Genomic DNA, 21,411 nt, shown 5'->3' with positions numbered 1-21,411 from the left:
TGTTCTAAATCAATCATGAACATCACCACAATAAACTTCTTGCACGTAGTTTATATGCAGCAGCAGTCCTGTAGATGTTTGTCACTCTATGTATGTTCTGTGCTTCCACAAAGTGTGCCAGCTTTGTAAGCACACCATTAAATGATCCTTTTTCCAGCTTATAAACTAATGATTTGTCACGCCTAAAATTATTTCCATGTAACAACAGGAGCCGTATGGCTTGACAAGGTCGAGATGTTCCAGGCTGGGATCTGTGAGCCTTCAGGGGCTCCATTGAATTCACCCAAAACAGTGAGATCATCTAATTATGTGGGATAATTTAGGAAATCCCTGAGGACAAAACAAGCTAGAAGAAGCCCCTGTGCTCATTTCAATGTAAAGACAGAACAAACAGATTTCAACCTGCTAAACATGTCTTTGTCACAGATTGCCTAAACCTACTAGTTACATGTACTAGAATGAGATTCATTCGAAATTATCTTATTTTTATGTTTGCATTGTTGTTTGCGTCATTCATTCATTTGCTACATTTTAGTGAAAAACGAAAGTCACCATTTTTTTAAAGGGTTAAATTCCAGCTTCATATCTTAAAAAAGGCTCGTTTTTACAAGCAGTAGTCCAAATACACAAAATCTTCGGTTTACTATCACATGGATAAAGAAAAGCAGCAAGTCCTTACATTCTTAGCTCCACCGCACTTGAATCTAGAAACTACTTTCACCTTAAAATTCACTCAAATGACAAATTAAGTTATCAGAATAGGTTCGTTTATTAGTTTGTTTATTTTGTTTTTTAGCATTTTCATTGATCGGCCAATCATTTTAGTTAACCCTAACCCTGCAGTGTGTAAATGTAGCACAAATGAATCAAGACTTTTACTCACTCAAAGCCAAGTGTTACATGTGCTGTATTAATGGGTGTATGCAGTTGTGCTTGTAGTTTTAATTAGGGCACCTTTATACTTTGTCTTGTGCACATAATGCCCTGAATGCCCTCTTTGTTTCTATATTAGAATTCTGTGTGTGTGTGTGTGTGTGTGTGTGTGTGTGTGTGTGTGTGTGTGTGTGTGTGTGTGTGTGTGTGTGTGTGTGTGTGTCTGTGTGTCTGTGGGAGAGAGAGGGGGTGGCGTAGGCTTCCTACAGTAATCCCTTATAAACTTTTTTTTTGTTTCTATCTTTAGACAGTGCCAGCTATCAGCTGTGGGTGTGTTAAAATGCATGAGACAAGGATGGAGGATTAGTTAACACGTACATGGGTGTTTTTTTTTAAAATAGTTTTAGGAAAAATCACAATCACACAATCACTGTTTTTTATAAAACAAATCTCTGTCTGCATGAAAATACAAAAACACTCTACTGCCAAGAGCTTGCCAAACTAACAGACGGTGATATAACCCTAACCCCAAAGACTTGTTGGCGAATAAGAAGCACTGACACTGTGAGTTTTCTGTCTAAACATCATCACTGACAAACAGTGTTCATAAAAAGTTTCCCATGCAAGTTTTCTAAAGGATTAGTTTTTCAACTTAAACTTAAAAGCTGTGTCTGCACGTGGACACGAGGCCGAGAAGCCTAGAAAGGCCAAAAATACCCATGTGCGTGTGATTTGTTATACACACACACAAGACTTGTGTCTTTGTGTGTATAACAAACAGTCTTTCTGTACGTTTATGCTTACAGCAGTGGCTTACAAGCTGGAGGTCTGGACCTCCCCAGAGGGCCAAAAGATAAATGTGAGAGGCTAAACGCTACAGGCTGGGAAAGAAAAGCTGTGGAGGAGGAAACGTGTCTCATCATTGTATCTATGCTGAAAGGACTGGGCAAGTCATCTCAAACTGTAACGGAAATATTACAAAAATGAAAAACAGGGAATGAAAAAGAGAGTTTCAAGTATTAGAAATATTACTGTATATTGTCATATTTCTGTCCAATACGGCATCATCTGCCTGAAGACACAGAGGCAGCATGTTATAGCATGTTTTTAAGAGTGGGATTTAATTCCAAATACCTTTACAAATTATCAAAAGGCATGATTTTAGCCTCAAACTAGTCACATGAATCAGAAAGAAAGCAAAACAGTTGCCATGATTTTAAAAAGTAGCGCTTTATTTTTTAAGCTGTAAATTTTACATCCAGTGACTCTGTCCAGCATTTCTGATTTCTCCTTTACTCAAAACATACAACTTTGAAAAAGAAGCAAAGACATCTCACTTTGTTCTCAGCACTTCCAAGTGTTGCAAAAAAACAACTGATAAGACTAAATAGACCATGAAGAACCTGCCTGGTTAACAAAAACGAGAAAAAAATTTAATTAAATTTAAATTTAATTTAATTTAATTGTTTTGGGAAATCTGACAAACATTAATTGTGCCACTAGGATTGTTTAAATACAAATTGATACACTAAGCAGTATACAGTGTGGAGTTTCAGTTCCATTCTTGATGTTTGGGGTTGATTATCAGCAAAATTTGCAATACTTGAGAACTGAATCTGACCTGAACTCGATTCTGAGATTAAGAAATAACTAAGATGTGAGACTTTTCAGAAAAATCACTCACTGTCTATGTAATTACTACTTGAAAGAATTCTTCATTGTGCTTAAACATGTATTAGTAGAGGCTCCATAATGTAGGGGTTAAAGCATTTGCCTACAAAGCAGAAGATCACACGTTTAGGACTAGGAGAAGACATAAATCCCTGGGAGGAAGGGCATCTGGAAGGACATCAAAATCTGTGCCAAATCAAATATGTGGATCCATCCACTGTGGCAACCCCCTGCAAATAAGTGAGCAGCTGAAAGAAGCTGAGATAAGAGTTCATATGAATAAATAAGACACTAATTAACAAACATTTGCAACGCCGCTGGTTGTGCTGTGGCATATGCTGTGGATTATACAGGTTTTCCCACATACTGATTTGTTTTTTGAAATAGAGTGTTAACAGTAGTTTTAAAGCAAAATTATTAAAAAATAAATAAATAAATACATCAAGTTGATATGTATTCAGAACACATTTCTCTTTTTCAAAACTTTACGGGGCCTTATTAAAATGTAGGACAACAAAGGTTGTTGTTTCAGCATCGAAATGAAAAATTAAGAGCCTGTTCTAAATGTGACTGACTTAAATCAGCCTGTGTCTTTGATAAATACCATAGATAACAAGAATTCACTGTTTGCTTACACATTATTTATGCGTGCATTGCAAATAATTGTGTTGCTCATTAATAGCTCTTGATTAGGTTCAGTCCATTATCAGGATCGGAGCCTCTGCAGTTTTAAAATGTAATCATTTCATCATATATATAAGTAAGTGGCATAAAATCCAATTATGGATCAAATTTTATACATTTTCTGGTGACGTCATTTGCATAACAATACACCAACGGTGAAGGCAGTGTAAAGAATAAAGAATGTTGTTAGTGACCATCACTAATGAGCCTCGTTCTTTTGCCCAGAGTGTGATGTCGTTCTTGTTAATGAGTCATTGACTGACTGTAAATGTGCCCCCCTCTGTGGTGTCAGCTTTACAACCTTGTGAGGACAATTTACGGCCCAAGGTGATCTGAGTCTTAGCTGCAGGATATACAAAGTGTGACTAGATAATGTGACTCAGCTCTTGTAAGTAAAACTAGCTATAGTGTCAATTTTTAATAGCCAGTTGTAGAGGATGTTAATGTGGCTCACATGAGTATCCCCTGAAGAACAATGGTACATGAACATGGAAAAGAGGCTCTGAAAGAGCTTCTGTTCTGGAAAGAAGAATTTGACAGTCACAGAGAGACAATAAGATTGATAACCTCACCTGACCTAATGGTTATACTCGGCTTTATTTACATACACCTGTAAAAGTGATTTAAGTCATTCAAACTAGTCTGCTTTATTTTATATTTCAGAGTTTATTGAATTAAAATGTGTAAATCTGCAAATACTGAGAGGCATTTCTGTTGATTTTCAGAACATACACAAAATATATACATCATATATGATCTCTATGACAGTGCTGGGTGAAAACCTTTATATTAGATTACAATAATCTGCATTCAGTGAGTGCATAGTTAATAAGAATACTGGTTATGCATTATAAGGCCGATCACGGGAATGTCCATAGTGTACAGAAAATACCAATGATTTTAAATAATAAAATATACATCTGGAACATTGCAAACCTGCACACATGAATGACTATCACACTTTTATTTGGAATCAGTTTCAACAGATGGGACGAAGTAATATCTATACTCTATAAGGCAGTCTCAACAACTAATTTTTATAACCTTTCGCTGTAATTGAAACTCTTGAGTGCAGTGTGCAAACTGAGGAAGTTTTCACATAGGCAGAGGAAAATGCCAGGGGTAGCTTAGAGTTCATCTACAGCCCGTGGCCTCCTCAGGTCTGTTAATAAGCATAGACATTTAAAGTTTATGCACAACAAAATGCATAATTTCTTTTGGGCTTATGATTCGCCTGTTCTTGTCAATTAAAAAGCTGAAGACAACTAAGGATGACATAGACTTTATTCTTTGTGCTGTGTTAAACAGGGAGCACACGCCAAGCATCCACATGGGTTAACAAAGTGGATAGGGCAGAGTAAGCACCCCGGGCAAGATTCAGTAAAAGAGGTGCCCTTCCAAAACAAAGGCTCTAACTGTTTGCACCACATCCTGACATCAAGTGATACACCATAAAGTAATAAATACAGATTTTACATAAAACAACACACATTTAAAAAGGCTCATTGTATTTGACAGAGATTCCCTGACATGCATAACTAATGAAGTTTCTTGCCTTTTAAAAGATGAGCTGGTGTGTCTGTCCTCCTATTAGCAGCCTTAGTCGTCTGGTGCAACCAAGAAGGAAACAGCTAGAGCACTCCTCAGTTTAGAGTTGTTGTTTTTTTTTGTTTGTTTGTTTTAAATCGGACATCTAAAACAGGAAATGATGCTTGAGATGCTTGGATATCAACCTTGTGAGGTATGTTTAAAAATGAATATAGATTCAAAGATAATGTGAGAGGTTAAATTGAAATTTCTCGTCTTAAACTGACACAAATGTGTCTTTGCCATTTATGATACTGCATTATGTATCTAAATTGAATCATAAACTACAGCGTCCACATTTTGCAATCCTGAAACTGATTCGTAATTGCATCAAACGTAAGCGAGCACAGGACGGGAAGGTTTAAATATAAACTTGGAAAGGCGAGGGGGATTGGAGCAGCTCTGCTCAATTTAAAATGTTACAGCCAGACAGACACTGCCTCTGAAGTTTGTTTATTTGCCTGCAGAAGCTTTTCTGGATCATTAATGCTGTGTGGGGATTAATGATCTACAGAAATCAAATTTATCCTTAAGCGGCGAGTGCAGAGATAGGAGCGTGTGCAATATTTGTTCCTTAAAATATGTGGACTGTTACTGAGGAGCCGCAGAAAGTAGTGGAGTTGAAGAAAAATATGTGGAAACTGTTTACTCCTGAGACTTTGAGATAACAACTCTTGACAGCGTCTCAAAAGAAAAATGCATAATGCATCGTAGGATTTGAAGTCTCTGTCAAGTTGATTTTAATATTATATTCTGTACTGTAAAATACAAAGAACAGACAAGACTTTGAGCTATATTTAGAGTTGTTTTTAATAAAAGACAACTTTGAAACAGCACTTATAAAAAGCAGCACTCATTTTGAAATGAGCTTCCATCTTTTGGTGCTATTTCATTGCTACTGTGGCCAAGCTGCATATTTGCATAACTTCTCTTTCAGTAGTTGGAGCAGTTCTGTGGAGCCTCCTGCAACCATCAACACACCCATTAATCTTTAGATCAGATATCCTACCTCTCACATACATATTCATTTTTCTTGGCATTTTCCTCACTCATCTTTCCACTCATAGGTTCAGACTCACCTGGAGAACCCAACCAAGTACCATATCCAACGGTCCCAGCAGCAGCAGGTGAAGAGGTACCTGGGAAAGCTTGGTTCTCAGGCGTTGAGCTTGCCCTGCCCCAACCAGTCCTCTGACCACGGGGGCATGCCGCCAGGGCCGGGCAACAGTGCCCCTAACAGCCCTATGGCCTTATTGACCCTCAACTCTAACTGCGAGAAAGAGGTGAGGTCTCCATAGTTTTTTAGGCTGTTTTTTTATTTAACCCTCTCAAGGCAGGCGTTGCCGATTTGCAACAGTTAAAAACTAACAACCTGATTACCCCACATACATATTTTATGAGGTTTTTTTTACTCAGAAGTACCACTGCAGGACTTGGTTGTGCATTAGCAACAAAAAGTTTCATTTGAGCCTGAGAGGGTTAATGATGCTTGGACATTAATTGATCAGTAATGCTGGACTTATTTGTACTTTGTCTGGTTTTAGATGGACGATGTAATTGATGACATTATTAGTCTGGAGTCCAGTTACAGCGATGACATCCTCGGTCTAATGGACCCAGGACTTCAGATGGCAAACACGGTATGTATGCTCATGATTTATCCATACCAGCCAGTTTACAACATGACTGCGTTTCATTTGATGTGTCTTGGGGTAAAACAGAAGCAAATTCCATGATGTCAGATTTCAACCTTGGTGTAATACTTTGACCTTGTAATTTATCTCTTCTGTGCTGCGCTTCATATGTAACTGTCATTTTTTAACACAATAATATGCATAATATTACGTCTTTTTCTCTCTGTTTTAAATCTCAATTCTTTTAATTCTCAATTCCCCAGATCCCTGTGCCTGCTAACCTCATTGACATGTATGGCAATCAGGGTATGCCCCAGCAAGGTCTGCCCATCAGCAACTCCTGCCCTGCCAACCTGCCAAACATCAAAAGGGAATACTCTGGTAAGCATGAAAATTACTCAGAGCTATAGAAATAAAAATAAATAAAGTTCTTACAGATGTTTAACTTGTGCCATTTAACAATATCTGTTCAGCTTCTGTATCGCACAGGCAACAGTAATTCTGTAACAACATATGATAATGTAACGTTCTACTCTCCAGGCCTTTGCGCAGCTCATTATATAGCATTTTGTATCCAGTCCAGCTTTTGTAATCCTCCTCTGTGTGGCGATGTTGACTTTACATGATTATGTCTTCTATTGTCTTGTATTGCATTTCAATTCTGTACATTGTGATAATGAAAACAACATTATTACTCGTGTAGTTTCACAATCCCCGGCCATCATGCATATGCTGGATAAGTCAGGATCCTGTGGCAAATTTGACACCTATCAAAGGCCTGAAGGGTTCCCTGTGGGTACGTCTGAGTATTCAGCTTTAAAATGTGGATGCTGCACATTTTGTATACGTGCTTTGTCGGGTTAGTCGATCAACCAAAATGCGTTTTGTTCAGAAGCAGAGGTAAGAGCCCTGGCAAAAGAGAGGCAGAAAAAGGACAACCACAATTTGAGTAAGTGAGAATATTTAAATGTGCTTTTGGTTGTCACAGGGTTAACTATTAAACTACATTTTTAAGTACATTAGCAAATTCTTGTTAATATCTATATATTTATACTTATATTCCTAGTTATACTTTCCCCTTTCTGTTTTTTTTCTGCAGTTGAGAGAAGGCGACGGTTTAACATCAATGATCGAATTAAGGAGTTGGGAACTTTAATTCCAAAATCAAATGACCCGTAAGTTACTTAATATATTCTTACATTAACTCTTCTAAAAATACATGTAATGGCAACCACAAACATCCAGCCAGTCTAATGCAAGATTAATAACTCAGTGTTCAAGATTAGTGGAGAGATTTGCTGCTTATGAAATAGCAAACGGAAATGATTTGTGTTTTAATTGCATTTTTCTAGCTGGTCATTCAGTTATATGCAGTTTGTAGTTATACAGATCTTTCGATTTAGGCAAATGTTGTAAATTTGTAAATGTAATATGAGGCTTATAATAATTACACTGTCAAATTCAGCTTTTAACCATATTCTTCTCTCATCGCTGTGCCCTTTGACCTCGCCTGTGGGTCTAAAAAGATCCCAGTTGCTTTTGTTATGTCTGTTCAGCCCTGGTTGTTTTGATTAAGTCCAGCTGGTTCCTCCACCCACATGCACAAATTCAAGATTCTCACCAGCAGACCTGGTTTAAATGAGTACACATTTATGAAAAAGCAGGCACACATTTTCTTTCTAGCATTGCCAATTTTTATTAGTTGCCTGTAAGGTGTAAGTACCACTTCCAAATTGACCTAACTTAACCTTAACTGTACAAATGAAATCCTCAGGAGGGATGTTTTCCCATAAAGTTGACTAAAGATCATTTTTTATTCCTGCAAAACATCTGCTGCAACGTTCATGTTTTTTTCAGGGAGCTCAGGGTCATCCTTATGACTGCTTGTGACTCAGGCTACCTATTGTGCATAAACGTCTTGTGTAGTAACAATTTCTGCAAAGAACTTTATGACCTCTGCAAAAGTTCTGCTCATTTTTCCTCAATCTTATTCTCTCTTCTTTCTTAATTGTTAACTGCAGAGGCGTACATTAGACTATCTACTGACATTTAAACGTTTGGATGTAAAAATAATGGTTCCTTTTTAAATATCAGAGATATGCGCTGGAACAAAGGCACTATCCTGAAGGCATCAGTGGACTACATCAGGAAGCTGCAGCGGGAACAGCAGAGGGCCAAGGAGCTGGAGAATCGTCAGAAGAAGCTTGAGCATGCCAACCGGCATCTGATGTTGAGAATACAGGTAAAAGCTTTGATGAAGATGAGAAAATTCAAAAATGTGTCACGTGTAGGGATTTCAAAGGGGAGGAGAAAAACGTTTATACTAATGTTGGAAGAAATGAATACACTTTTATGAGATAGCTTAAGGGAAAACGAGGAAAGGCACAGATTCATACTGCAAAGTTGTTAAGATCGTCATCTTGTAACAAATTGATCATAAGATGAGAGGAGCCTGAATCTGTGATCAACACTGAGCTCTTTGTAGTTAATTAGAGTTGCACATCGGTGTATTAGAGGAGGAAAAAGAAAACCTTCTGCAAGTTTTAAATGTTAAATGACTCTGTTACAGTCAGTTGGATATTTAAAAACCTTCACTTGGCAGCTTTGCTAACTATCTCCCACTCTGCTTTTCAGCAAAGAAAAGGCAATACTTTAACATTCATCCTCAAACCTCAAACTAGAAGATTAGGAGTGCTCACTAACCTAATGCCTAACCTGCACGTGTTTGTGTCGCTCTCTGGCTTACAGGAATTAGAGATGCAGGCGCGGGCTCACGGTCTGGCCATTGCATCTTCAGCGCTCTGCTCTGCTGAAATTGGGGTACGGACCATCAAGCAAGAACCTGCTCTGGAGGACTGTCACCAGGACCTGTACACACTCCATCCCCATCACCAACAACACCCCGCCTGCACTCCTGAAACACCCAGCAACCTCGAGCTAAACGAAGGCCACTCCAACTTCTCCGAGGGCCACTACGGCGTTCACAGTAAGTCGGGCTCCAAACTCAGCGACATCCTCATGGAAGACACCTTATCACCGGTGAGGGGGGGCGACCCTCTGCTCTCATCCGTCTCCCCAGACACCTCAAAGGACAGCAGTCGCAAGAGCAGTGTAAGCATGGATGAGAATGAGGGTTGTTAGCACCCCCTACTGGAACACTCCTCACCTGCATTTTCAGCCCCTCCACCTACTGCTACAAGTCAGTGGCAAACACACTTTGAGCTGCTGGAAAGGCTTTCTTCTGTTTGTTGTCCTTTCTCTGTTTGTTTTACTCCTCCTCTCTCCCACCTGTGTTTACATGTATTGAATCTTTTTCCAAATTGTTTGTTTGTTTTCTCGTGTTATGTCTTTTCAAGCCCTTGACCCTGATTTCAAGGACTGATTTTTTTTAAGTGTTTGCTTTAATCAATACTTTGATGACAATGAGTTAAAAAAATAGAAGTTTTTATATTTAAAAAAAAATATGCATTTATCTTTGGATAGAGGCTAGATTATCCTTTTTTTCTATTGATTCCAAAGAATCTAGGGAAATTATAAATCATGGTCAGAAATGTAGATATTTTGTGGTGAGATAAGCACTGCTTTTTAAATCAATAGCAATAATAGAAGGAAAAAGATCTATTTATTACTATAGTGCTTTACACTCTGTGTGTCTTAGATTGAACTTGAATGTGCCAATGCCTTATTAAGATGTGTGTACATCGTTGTCGTATTGCTATGCACGTGTTGGCTGTTAGAGTCTTTGTCAGTCTTCCAGTTGAAATTTCTTGCTTGACAAATATGAAATCATCTGTAGATTATATAAATACACACGCGTGTGTAAACAAGATGTTATGAATACATTCCCCTTAAAGCTAATTTATTACATGGAGCCATTATTAATAAATGAAAGCACATTTAAGAAATGAATAAATAAAAGCTAGAATCTCTCTTTTAAGATAATTACAATGAACTCATTACACGAGAATAATTTTTAGTCTTTTATTCAGTGTTATACATTCACCACACACTCTTTAACTAGCCAGTGCCAATTACAGACCCAGTATGTTACCAGTACATTCCTCATTGCCAAAACTGCCAAAATACCCCCAAATTTGTCTCAAAACTAGTAGAATAAAAATAGGCTATAAATGGTCTGACAAGAAGCTGTTGTCTCTTGATAGCTCTAGATTTCTTAATTATAGAAATCTTTTTTTTTTTTTAATCTAATAGATGTTAGTCAATTATTGTAATGTTTTTTTATCTTTAGTGATCAGACAGACATAACTGGTTAAACTTAGAGTATCCCAGCACAGACTCCATACTGTAATACTGCAGACCTGTTAATCTCAGATTTTACAAATTTCCATTGATTTCCTAAATTATTCTTGTTGGGGTTTTTTTTTTTTTTTTGATATACCACATCAGTGACATTTCACATTCAGGACTTTTTTTTTCATGATGTGAACATTTATATTGCCAAGGAGTATAAGGAGACTGCTTTGGGATTTTGTATGAAATGCGTGACATTGTCAAAACACTGGAATGACTTCTGATAATTGAAACCTGGTTTGTTTGCCTGTCTTTCTTTTAAATCTGAGCACAAACTAACTATTTCAAATGCATACAGAATCTTGTGAAAAGCTGTGGATTCTTGGATGGTTGTTGTATATTTCCACAGTTTGTTTTGAACAGTTCTAGCATGTTCCATAGGTATGCCTTTTTAATAACCACCTGCCATATACTACGAGCCCTGTTGCAGCACAGCCTCCATTTTGTCAAACTATGCAATGGTTAAAGTTGTGCCTGTAAAGCAGCATCATGTCTTCAAAGGGGTTTCTCTTTATGAATGAGTCTGAAATGGTGTCGAGGCAATTATCTTTTCATTTAAGTGCCTTAAACTTGTTTTGTTTTGTTTTTTACCCTGAAGATGGAAGAGAAGGAAAAAAAATGTTTTGTTGATGTTTATATTGGTGTGTTGAGCTTCGTAGAGCTACACTACAAGTCCCTCAAACAAAAGAACCACGAGTATTGTTATTATGGAACGCCAAAGTGTTCAACATTAAATAAGGAAGTAAATTAGGAAATAAGTCATTATAAATGCAGAGTAAAATATATAAGTAATTAATAATTATACCCTGACATAATATTTGAAATAGTGTTCTGTATTATTATCATTAATTACTTAGTATGTTGATTGACTTAGAAATCTACTGACTTCTTCAACCGTTGACTCCACTCCACTGAAGTTGGGTCATGGTAGCAGCAGTCTGAGCAGGCGATACCTGATATCCTTTCCCCAGCAGAGCTTACCAATTTCTGCTTGGTATCACCAAGGTGTTTCAAGGCTTAATAAGATAAATAATCCCTGGTCTGCCCAAGGGTCTTCTCTCAAATGGGTGTACACAGAAAACCTCCAAAGTGAAGCTCCCAGTAGATGTCCAATCCACCCCAACTGCTTCATCTCAACATCTCTGAGTTCCTTCCAGATATCCATGCTCATCATCCTGTCTCTAAGGCTGAGCTCAGCCAACCATACTTTGCTTGCAAATACAGATCTAATACAGATCTGGTTGTTAACTACCAAAGTAACCTCTATAAGTGCAATTGGCGAGCCTTTCTTCAAGAGTGCCACCAGGTCCTTAGGTTGCTACTGCAACAGGCACCAATGACCTTTTGAGCAGAGCTAATGCCAGCCACCTTTGCAGTAGAGGCTTTGAATATGAACAAGAATGAGCTGCTGAGCCACTGATTCTTCTAGTGGGGAACCTGGATGATCAGGGTAATATATACAGTGAATATATTCACACGATTTCTGTTAGGAAAATAATCAAAGATGGCTGTCATGCTAACCTTCTAGAGTGGTTTGTTTTTTTTCGCTACCAAAAAAACATGGCCACTAATCCCAGTCCTGCATTTACCTGAAAGTGTCGTTGTGCAGTGCTACAGGTTCACAAAGCCAGTAATGATGCTGTAGACTAATAGTGTTATTATATTTGACTTATTTATATACCTATGATTAATATTCAAATACTATATATATTTATGTAGTACCGAACACTTTGGAACGCCATATTTTTAGCTCTTCATTTTAGTTTTTTCAAATGACATTTTACACTGAAGGCAGTGTTTCTTAGGTTTCTAGGTGACAACTTTGAATGTAGGTCTCAGTAATAACTGCCAAATTGTGTGCCACATGAAGGCAATACATTTCTACAAAGACACAACCTGCAAAACAAAGCCACCTTTCTTAGTGGTGTTTAACCTCTTTTGTTTTAAGCAATATATGGATCGTTACCCAAAGGTTATATGTAAAATGCAAATAAGTACACGGTTAGAGTTCAGTCTTGTATGTGGAAAGAACATTGTAGAGAATATGACTCAAGATTTACTCAACAGCAGCTCAGCTATCTTACAGTGTTGCCATCCAATGAGGATGCTAACTATGAAATCCAAGTTCTTGAACAAGCTGAGAAGTGAACCTTGAGTTAATGTGTTGGTTTGTTTGGTTTTTTTGTCATTGATGAAGCTTCAGTGGACTGTAGATTGTTTCTTATGGTGACACAGGTCCAGGGACTGATTCGAAACAGTACAACACCCACATACCTGTAACATGGATCTGTGGCTAAACGTAGAACAGATAAATTAAATAACCCTAAAATGTGACTGTAAGAAAAGATATAAACATTACACTATGTGGTGGCAGTTACTTAAAGCTGTCACTTAACTCGTTTCTCATAATGACTCTCTGAGCTGTAAATTGTTATGGCATGTTATGGATAAACCACTAATGAAAAACTATGGTATGTTAGCTCAATTTAGGCCTTGTCTTCTAATTGTCATTCCTGTGGTTCATACAAACAATGTTCTCTGCTGATGTTGCTACTGTTCTTATTGTTACAGTTTATAAGAGATGAATGTAGCAGTAGTTACTGTACCCACTGGTTTCAGATTAGTGAGCTCAAACTCGATGGTACTCAATGTGGAAACTATCTTGTGAGAAATATTAAAAGTTTTATTTGAATGTTGGTGGAGTTTGCCTTTATTTCGCTCTCGATACTAATTATACTTATTATAATTTATTATAATATAATAAACTCACATAAACAAACATCTTTGGTTTGTGTTCAGTTTTACTCGTTTACTTAATTTACAAAGATTCAGTCATTTAGAATGCTACACTTTCAATTAAAAGGGATAATGCAACACAGTAAGTTTAGTTAAACACATGTATATTTTTTATAAGATAAAGTCCTCTTCTGTATATACAAAAATTATTGCATTGCTTTTGATATTTTCTTTTTTTTTTTATTCTGCCAACTGCTTTTTGAAGCTTTTGCATTATATTATGGTGTGTTGTAAACCATTAACTAAAGTTGAGTTGAATGACCAGACGACCTGCTGAGTTCAAAATGAGCATCAGAATGGGGAAGAGAGGCAATTTAAGTGATTTTGAACATGGCATGGTTGTTGGTGCTAGAAGACCTGGTCTGAGTATTTTAGAAAGTGATAATCTGCTGGAATTTTCCCACACAACCATGTCTGGGGTTTACAGAAAATGGTCTGAAAAAGAGAAAATGACCAGTGAAAAGCAGTAAAATTGCCTTTTTGATGCCAGAGGTCAGAGGAGAATAGCCAGACTGCTCTGAGCTGATAGGAAGGCAAAAGTAACCCAAATATAGCTTGTTACACCAGGTGCCACTGTTGTCAGCTAAAAACGGGAAGCTGCAGCTACAATGCAGACAGACTTACCAAAGTTACATAATAGAAAAATAGAAAAACATTCCCTGATCTAATCTTGTGTTTAGCCGTGACACTCGGGTGGTAGGGTCACAATTTGGTGTACAAAACATAAAAGCATGGATCCACCCTTCCTTGTATCAACAGTTCAGGCTGGTGTAATGATGTGGGGGATATTTTCTTGGCACACGTTGGGTCTCTTAGTACCAACTGAGCATTGTTTAAATACTACAGTCTACCTAAGTATTGTTTCTGACCATGTCCATCCCTTTAGGATCTTTTGATGTCTGCCTCAAGTAAGATAACGCACCATGTGACCAAGCTTAAATCAGCTCAAACTGGTTTCTTGAACATGGCAATGAGTTCACTGTACTCAGTGGCCTCCACAGTCACAAAGAGGGACTCATCCAGGCTGGAGAAACTGATCAGGAGGGCTAGCTCTGTGGTCGGCATGAAGCTGGACACTCTGGTGACAGTGGCAGAGAAAAGGACATTAAAGAAACTGCTGGACATTATGAACAATGCTGGGCATCCTCTGCACACGGCCATAAACAATCAGAAGAGTCTGTTCAGTGACAGGTTGCTTCTCCCCAAGACAAGAACTAACAGACTTAAAAACTCCTTTGTCCCACACGCCATCAGACTGTTTAACTCCTCTCTGGAGGGAGAGGGAGGGGAAACAGGAGGACAAAGGAGGGGGGAACAACTAAGCTGTAGTGCCTCTTCACCTCACTGTACAATACCTTGTGCAATACTTTTTGTAAATAGTCAACAGTGCAATAGACTCAATACTTGAAATGTGCAATTCACTTGTATTTTTATTTTTTATTCCTATTTATTCTATTTATCCCCTTTGTATATTTTATTTATATTTGTCTCTGTATTTATATATGTGTGTGTGTGTGTGTGTATATATATATATATATATATATATATATATATATATATATATATATATATATATATATATATATATAACAGTTCTGTAACTAACTTCGGTCGTTGCTGTGCTTTTTTTGGAAGTCGAATTTCCCAGAGGAACCCACCCGAGGGATTAATAAAGTTCTATCTTATCTTATCTTATCTTATCTTATCTTATCTTATCTTATCTTATCTTATCTTAAGATCTCAGTCCTGTAGCCCTCCTTTGGGGATGTGGTGGACATGCAATTGAGAAATCAGCAGCAGTTGTGTATCTATATCATGTCTATACTGTCCATATTGTCATGTAAAATTCATTTGTCTCCTGATGAAGAAAGCTCATCAGTCCATTTCTTGTGGGCTTGGCAAAGAATTCCATCACCAATCATACCATGAAAGATTTCTACAAAATAAGAAAAAAAAGACATGCTAATGAGCATCCTTTATGTAACAGAGAGAGTGTAACTTGTAATGTCAATTGATTATTGAAAGAAAAGTTTTACTATATATTATTTTACCTGCAGTTCCCAATCCTGTGGGAAGAGGCATCCTCAGAGAGCCAGCAGAGTGCTTCAGACGCTCCTTAAGGGATTTCTGCACCAGCTCCAGAGTGCAGTCCTGGTGCCACACAGGAAGCTCCAGACTCAGCATGCATTGGATAATACGATTCTTCTCATCTACTGTGAGAAGTCCCTTTTGGACGGCCACATATACCATGAAGGACATATCGATGTTGACTGCCTCTCCGTGAAGCAGTGCTGGCAATATTCTCTGTGCAAAACATGGAGGTTACACTTAATTGTGTGCAGATAATCTCCAAAAAGTAACTGCTAATAAAATAATATCTAAATACGTTTACTCTGTAACAGTAATTCACATTTAAAGTGAACCTATTATGCTTTTCTTTTTCATCACTTGGGTTGCTATATGCAAACCCTTAAATAAGGATTATTTTGAGCTGTGAGTTTTACAAAGATACTATAAAAGACTCCAAGAGTAGAAGATATTGAGCTGGAAATTAACATAGTAGGTCCCCTTTAATGAGTGAATTCATACTCTCAAATATTGCTACAATATTGTTATAGAATATTGTTACAATAGAAAATACTACTTGACCATTTCTAACTCTGGGCTGATGAGGTGACCAAAATCCACCAGCCTGTCCAGATCATCCTCCCACAAGTTAGGAGCCAGTTCCTCAAGCATTGTTTCTATAGCGATGCGGATGATGGCTGTGGCGCTGTCTTCCTGTTCAGGCCTGGTCTTGCAAACCTGCAGCTTGGTATGCAGCAGTTTCCTGCCCTCAGTCTCCATCAACTCAAACAGGCCCCGGTGCTTCATCAGAGCCATCTAAAGTGTATCAGTAGAATAACACTTAATAGCTGGCAATAAGTGAAAGAGAAGACACACACTCTATTCTAAACTGGAATATCTAATAATAAACAATCACATGCATTGCATTGTTGTACTGTGGGAAAATGAATTTCAAAGATTCCCTCCAGACATGTTTAATAGATATAAAAGTATTTAATAGAAATACCAGATAAAACTTTCTTAAACAGTAAGCTGAAATCTTCTACATCACTGAAAGTATCAGAATGTGTGAACCTGTTCACATAATTTTCTTTCTTTTTTTTTTTAATCCTTTAACTCAGTTTTAAAATAAGCATGAAGAAATCTTACCCCTGCGGAGCTGCACATACCATATCTGTCTGCACAGCATTGTGTGAGCTCCTTTGAGTGAAGGAACAACAAACAAAGCACATTTTTTGTGGGTGGGGGTGTCTTTAGTTTTTTCTTTTGCATGCTTCACAGCACATGGTGATAGACAGACACTAGAAACTATGAGGACTTTCAGGTTTAAAAGGAGCTGGCTTTCAGTAGCATGGGCACTTAAAGTTGTATATCTTATTAGGGATATTTTAAAATGTAGCAGCTTAAATCTAGGTTTTTGTGAGTAAGTAAATGCAGTAAACACTTCTGTGGTTAAATTGTGGTTACAAGAGGGTTAGTTGCAATGAGCCAAATGTCAAAACATCCAACTATGACGCTTGAATCAGCTTTGTGTATTCTGTGTCCAGATGAGAAAATGGTAGTATGCATTATTGATGAGCAAAAAAAAAAATTCTGAATAATATCAAAACACAAAATCAGTGGGAAAAATGAATTTAGCATTATCTCTTAAGAACAAGCACCATTTTCATTTCCAATATTGACAACAAACTTGCAGCAAGGGAAGTATCAGCTGTCTTATTGATACATTTCAGTGCTTTTTGGAATACTGTAGAAGTTGTACACAACTATTATCTTGTTTGCAAATAGTATGGATCTTGTTCTCGCCAGTTATTACTTCCTGCCCACAAAATATTAAAAGTCTGACACCAAAGAAGATCAACAACAATGGCTTGAACAATAAGATCATTCTACTGTGAGCTGCAAGCAAATTACATACATTAAGGAGTTAATGGGCTGATACATGCAAGACCATCAGGAAACTCATTCTCTTGATCAGCCATCATGCAGCGACGAGCACCTTTAACATCTCTGCCATCCCATTAGAGATCTGACGTGGTGGGAGAGTTTGGAAGAATGAGCAGTCTAAGAAGGCTGCCACTGGTGGGACATAACTTCCCAGCTTGTTTTTCCCGCCAGCAAAGTTGACTCCTGTTTTTGCCCCTACACTTGCGTCGATATAAGAAAGTAGAGTGGTCGGCACTCGAATATACGGGGTCCTTCGGCGATAGAGAGATGCCGCCAAGCCCACCACATCCAGACAAACTCCACCGCCGATGGCTACGATTGGCTCGGAGCGTCTGTCGATACCAAACTCATGAACTTCCTCCAGGATCTTGGTCACTAACTCCATACACTTGTTCTCTTCAGTGGTGGGCAGAGGGAGAATCTTGTAAACGACCCCTCTGGCTTTAAAGTACTGAGAAACCTGGGAGCCATACAGCTTATTGACATTTTCATCAATGACAACAAATCGCTTCGGTGGTTTGCAGTTACTTAAGGTGTGTTTAAGTTCTTCTTCTCCTAAGTGACCCCAGAGCAGTGTGTCATTCGTGGGATCCAGTATGTTTTTGCACTGAATAACTCTGTAGGTGAACACAACAGGGCTGACCACTGTCCAGGAAACCCCATGTTCTGACTTGTTCTCATAGCTAGAGATAATTTCACAATAAAGTTAAAAAGAAAAAAGAAAAAGAAGGGAAAAACATTTAATTGCCTCCATTCAAAACACCTGCTAGAATACTAACCTATACCTTCCATTCAATACAAATTTACACTTCTACCTCACTTTATGTGGGTAAATACTGTTATTTACTTGACTTATTTTGTTTGAAAGCTGAAGTTACATTTTGTATAAAAGCAAATGTGTAACATTACATATTAACACAATAATAACCACCATTCTGCAAATGAATGCATTTATTTTTAAATCATTTAAAAGTCAGAGGTTTTGACTTCTAGTTGCCCTACGAAGCAGTATATTACTTGAAGTACTATCCCAGTGACATGTGGGAATAATGCACAAAGAAGTATTTCAATGTGCAACTACAACTGCAAAATATTTACATTTTACAAAGTGCCCCAACTCCTTTAGAATTGAAATTGTGCCACAAAAACCAGTGGATTTAGATAATGCAGGACTAAAAAGTCTTTGGAAAATAGCTTTGTAAATGTTTTATGATGAAGGAAATGCATGCAAGACCTAAATAGATTAGACCTCAAACATACACCCACTGATGAGTAAGACCCAATGTAAATGTGGCTTTTTTTTTTTGAAAAAACTCCAAGTACATTTTGTTTTGCAAATGTTTTTGTCTGTGTTAACAAGAACTTTCAATGCAGCACTTTGACAAGTCAGTATTGTTACATTTACTCTTAAAAACTAACTCAATAAACAACTATCAAAGCTGCTTTTTCTAGAGCTGCTTTTGTTATTGCCTATAATAATTACTCTTTAACCTACGTCATTAGCGCTAAAATCTGGTTTGACCAGCTTTAACTCTAAGTGATAACACAATCCAGCTACTCTTTCATTCTGACTAATAAGGTGCTGCATTCTGGTTGGTGTAATGAGGTGTTATAACATTGTTATAAATGAGACTCATCTACTTCAGTGTAGTCTGAACGGCAAAAGAAAAACAAAGAACTATTGCATGTGAAAACAGAAAAACCTCTTTAAAATTTTGAGCTTGTAGTGTTGAGAAAATATCATTTCAGGGCCTTAAAAGGTCTTCTTCCACCACTGCTGTACATATTTTGCATGGGTGACTGTAGCTTAAAATAGAAAGGCATTCACTGCTCCATGGAGAATGCTAATCAGCATATAGTCAAAGAGTATAAATAGTGAACATACAGCATGACCGATGAGCACGAATATCTTTTAAATCATTATTTGTTTTTAAAGATCTGAGATTTTTCAGCAAAGTTTTTTAGTTTGTAAAACAACCTGATTAAATGTATTTGCCGATTACGGTTGGCAACTTGCCTGCTCCTATTGCACATCACTGAGATATCAATAATTTTCCATTCTATACTTACATTTTAGCATCTGATAACTTTCCCTCTGCCAGCTGGAACTGGTCACTTTGTCGAATCCATGTTCCCTTCACTTGAACAAGATTAAACTTAGTTTGTTGTGAACAACTGGAGTTGTTATTTGAAATCATGTTCCCAGAGTCCCAGGCTGCCAAGTGTCTTCAGCCTACTATGTCTTTATTCATGCTAATGGCATACAGGGCGTCAGTGTGGAGGACATTACTCAACATAGCGTAAACCCCCACCCTACACTCCTGCATGCTGGACTGAGTCTCATGTTGGCATTTGGTTACTCGACTGCGTGGGGTGAGCATGGGATCAACTGAGGGCTATTTTCTTATTTTATTAATCTAACCAACTCTATTTTGGGGTGAGAAAGCAGTTAACAACTTGATGAATGTGATGACTCTAAAGAATGTTTGTGTCCACAAGTCTGCAAGTCAAAAATTCAAGGCAAGAGAGATTTTTTTAGCATGCCTCTTACATTTACATACCCAGCTTTGTAAGTTCTCCTGTATCCTGGCAGGCACCACAGCAGTTACAGTCCATTTGTTTGAAACTGCCCCCCTCCTCTGGATGGCATGATATATTTGTGCATGGGAAAATCGTGGCTCAGACATGTACCTTTTACAGAATAATTACCTCATGGAAATGACAATGGAGACAGGCAAACGTAAATGCTCCAAAGCAACCTGTTGGAGATAAAAAAGTAAAATACAACAAAGGAAATTCAAAGAAGGTATGTAAATTGCACGGTAGGAAATTACACCCTTTGAAAGTTGTTTCTACTGCATATCTCACCACAAACCATTGCCCCAATTACAATTTTAATAATTAACAACAGTTTCAAGCTGTTTAATTACAGCAACCATTCTTCCTTTAGTGCTACATAATCACTCTAGTGTCAAGTAGGTATGAATCATCAGAAAAAAAAAAGACTGCTGCTGCTGAACTTGTCAGAACACGGGGAAAAGCTGGATCCACCCCTTTTTCTGCCACCCTAACTTTTCTCCAAACTGGTGGCAGATTACATATCCCACTCACCAACTTGCCCAACGTCTTTCCTTAAAGACCGCCCATCACAGGTGTGTTTCCTTTCGAGAAAGGATATAAAGAACAGAGGAAAGGTTTTTAATGCACAAACAATACAACTGTAAAACCATTAATGGGTTTTACAACCTACTAGCGAAGTTATTCTATCAGGCAGTTTGCAATATTCAAAGCGCCTGGGAGGTGCCATTTAAAAGTATATAATAGAGAACAATTGCTCAGACTCAACAAGCAACAGTTCATTTGCACTCTGTAATTTGGCTCAACTTTGCTGGGTTGAGTAGGTGATTAGGGACACTCTATATACTGTGCAGAGTCAAAACACTCCTTTTGCCACATTATTCAGTCATTCATTTAATGTCCTCACTTTATTGTTGGCATTTGTAAAAAAACAAAAATGCAAAGCACTGTTTCAGCAATGGCACAAGGGGCTCTATAACAAAGTTGCATGCTGTTCTTGTTAAAGGTGATTACCGGTATGTGCTGGTATTAATTCAACCAGTGGTTTAATCTGTAGTATCTTCATCTGCAGGCCCTCTAAGTTTGAGTACATCATAATGCACACACACACACACACCTTGTGACAACACTCCTGATCCATCAGTAACTTCTAATCAAGAAGCAGCGCAACAAATCTGTGACGGCATACGGGACCAAACATCAGTTCAGTTACAGTATTACATCAACGGAAGGTCAACAAAAGCCACTTATCTAACCCCTTCAT

The 21,411-nt window shown here is 37.8% G+C and overlaps 2 protein-coding genes across 8 annotated transcripts in view; one reads left to right on the top strand and one right to left on the bottom strand.

Annotated features, from left to right (window-relative positions):
- The window catches only part of mitfb (microphthalmia-associated transcription factor), a 28,218-nt gene extending 14,766 nt beyond the window's left edge, over positions 1–13,452 (top strand). For 3 of the 7 annotated variants that reach the window (XM_004546282.4, XM_004546280.4, XM_004546283.4), the window contains exons 3-10: positions 5,883–6,098; positions 6,360–6,455; positions 6,713–6,830; positions 7,153–7,245; positions 7,342–7,398; positions 7,549–7,624; positions 8,544–8,691; positions 9,198–13,452. In XM_004546282.4, the coding sequence (XP_004546339.1) occupies positions 5,883–6,098; positions 6,360–6,455; positions 6,713–6,830; positions 7,153–7,245; positions 7,342–7,398; positions 7,549–7,624; positions 8,544–8,691; positions 9,198–9,590 (1,197 nt within the window). In that variant the 3' untranslated portion in view covers positions 9,591–13,452. 7 annotated transcript variants of the gene reach the window in all.
- A 21-nt stretch (positions 13,453–13,473) lies between these two features.
- LOC101474832 (2-epi-5-epi-valiolone synthase-like) lies at positions 13,474–19,834 on the bottom strand. Its single transcript, XM_004546285.3, has 5 exons — positions 19,641–19,834; positions 17,623–18,253; positions 16,206–16,439; positions 15,608–15,860; positions 13,474–15,492 (listed from the first exon to the last, which is right to left on the bottom strand). Exons 1-5 carry the CDS (start codon positions 19,766–19,768, stop codon positions 15,404–15,406), a joined length of 1,335 nt encoding a protein of 444 aa, XP_004546342.1. The 5' UTR covers positions 19,769–19,834; the 3' UTR covers positions 13,474–15,403.
- Between the last annotated feature and the right edge of the window lie 1,577 nt (positions 19,835–21,411).

This window comes from Maylandia zebra, linkage group LG20 (genome assembly GCF_041146795.1).
Source record: "Maylandia zebra isolate NMK-2024a linkage group LG20, Mzebra_GT3a, whole genome shotgun sequence".
Taxonomy (NCBI): domain Eukaryota; kingdom Metazoa; phylum Chordata; class Actinopteri; order Cichliformes; family Cichlidae; genus Maylandia; species Maylandia zebra.
This window is presented reverse-complemented; position numbering and strand designations above follow the sequence as displayed.

Bases quoted from the DNA above. Each gene is read 5' to 3' on its own strand.
- LOC101474832 (XM_004546285.3), bottom strand. From the start codon at position 19,768: ATGATTTCAAATAACAACTCCAGTTGTTCACAACAAACTAAGTTTAAT. The intron at 18,254-19,640 runs GTAAGTATAGAA...AATTATCTCTAG, and splicing joins AAGTTATCAGATGCTAAAAT to CTATGAGAACAAGTCAGAAC. The intron at 16,440-17,622 runs GTGCTCGTCGCT...GATACACTTTAG, and splicing joins GGATGGCAGAGATGTTAAAG to ATGGCTCTGATGAAGCACCG.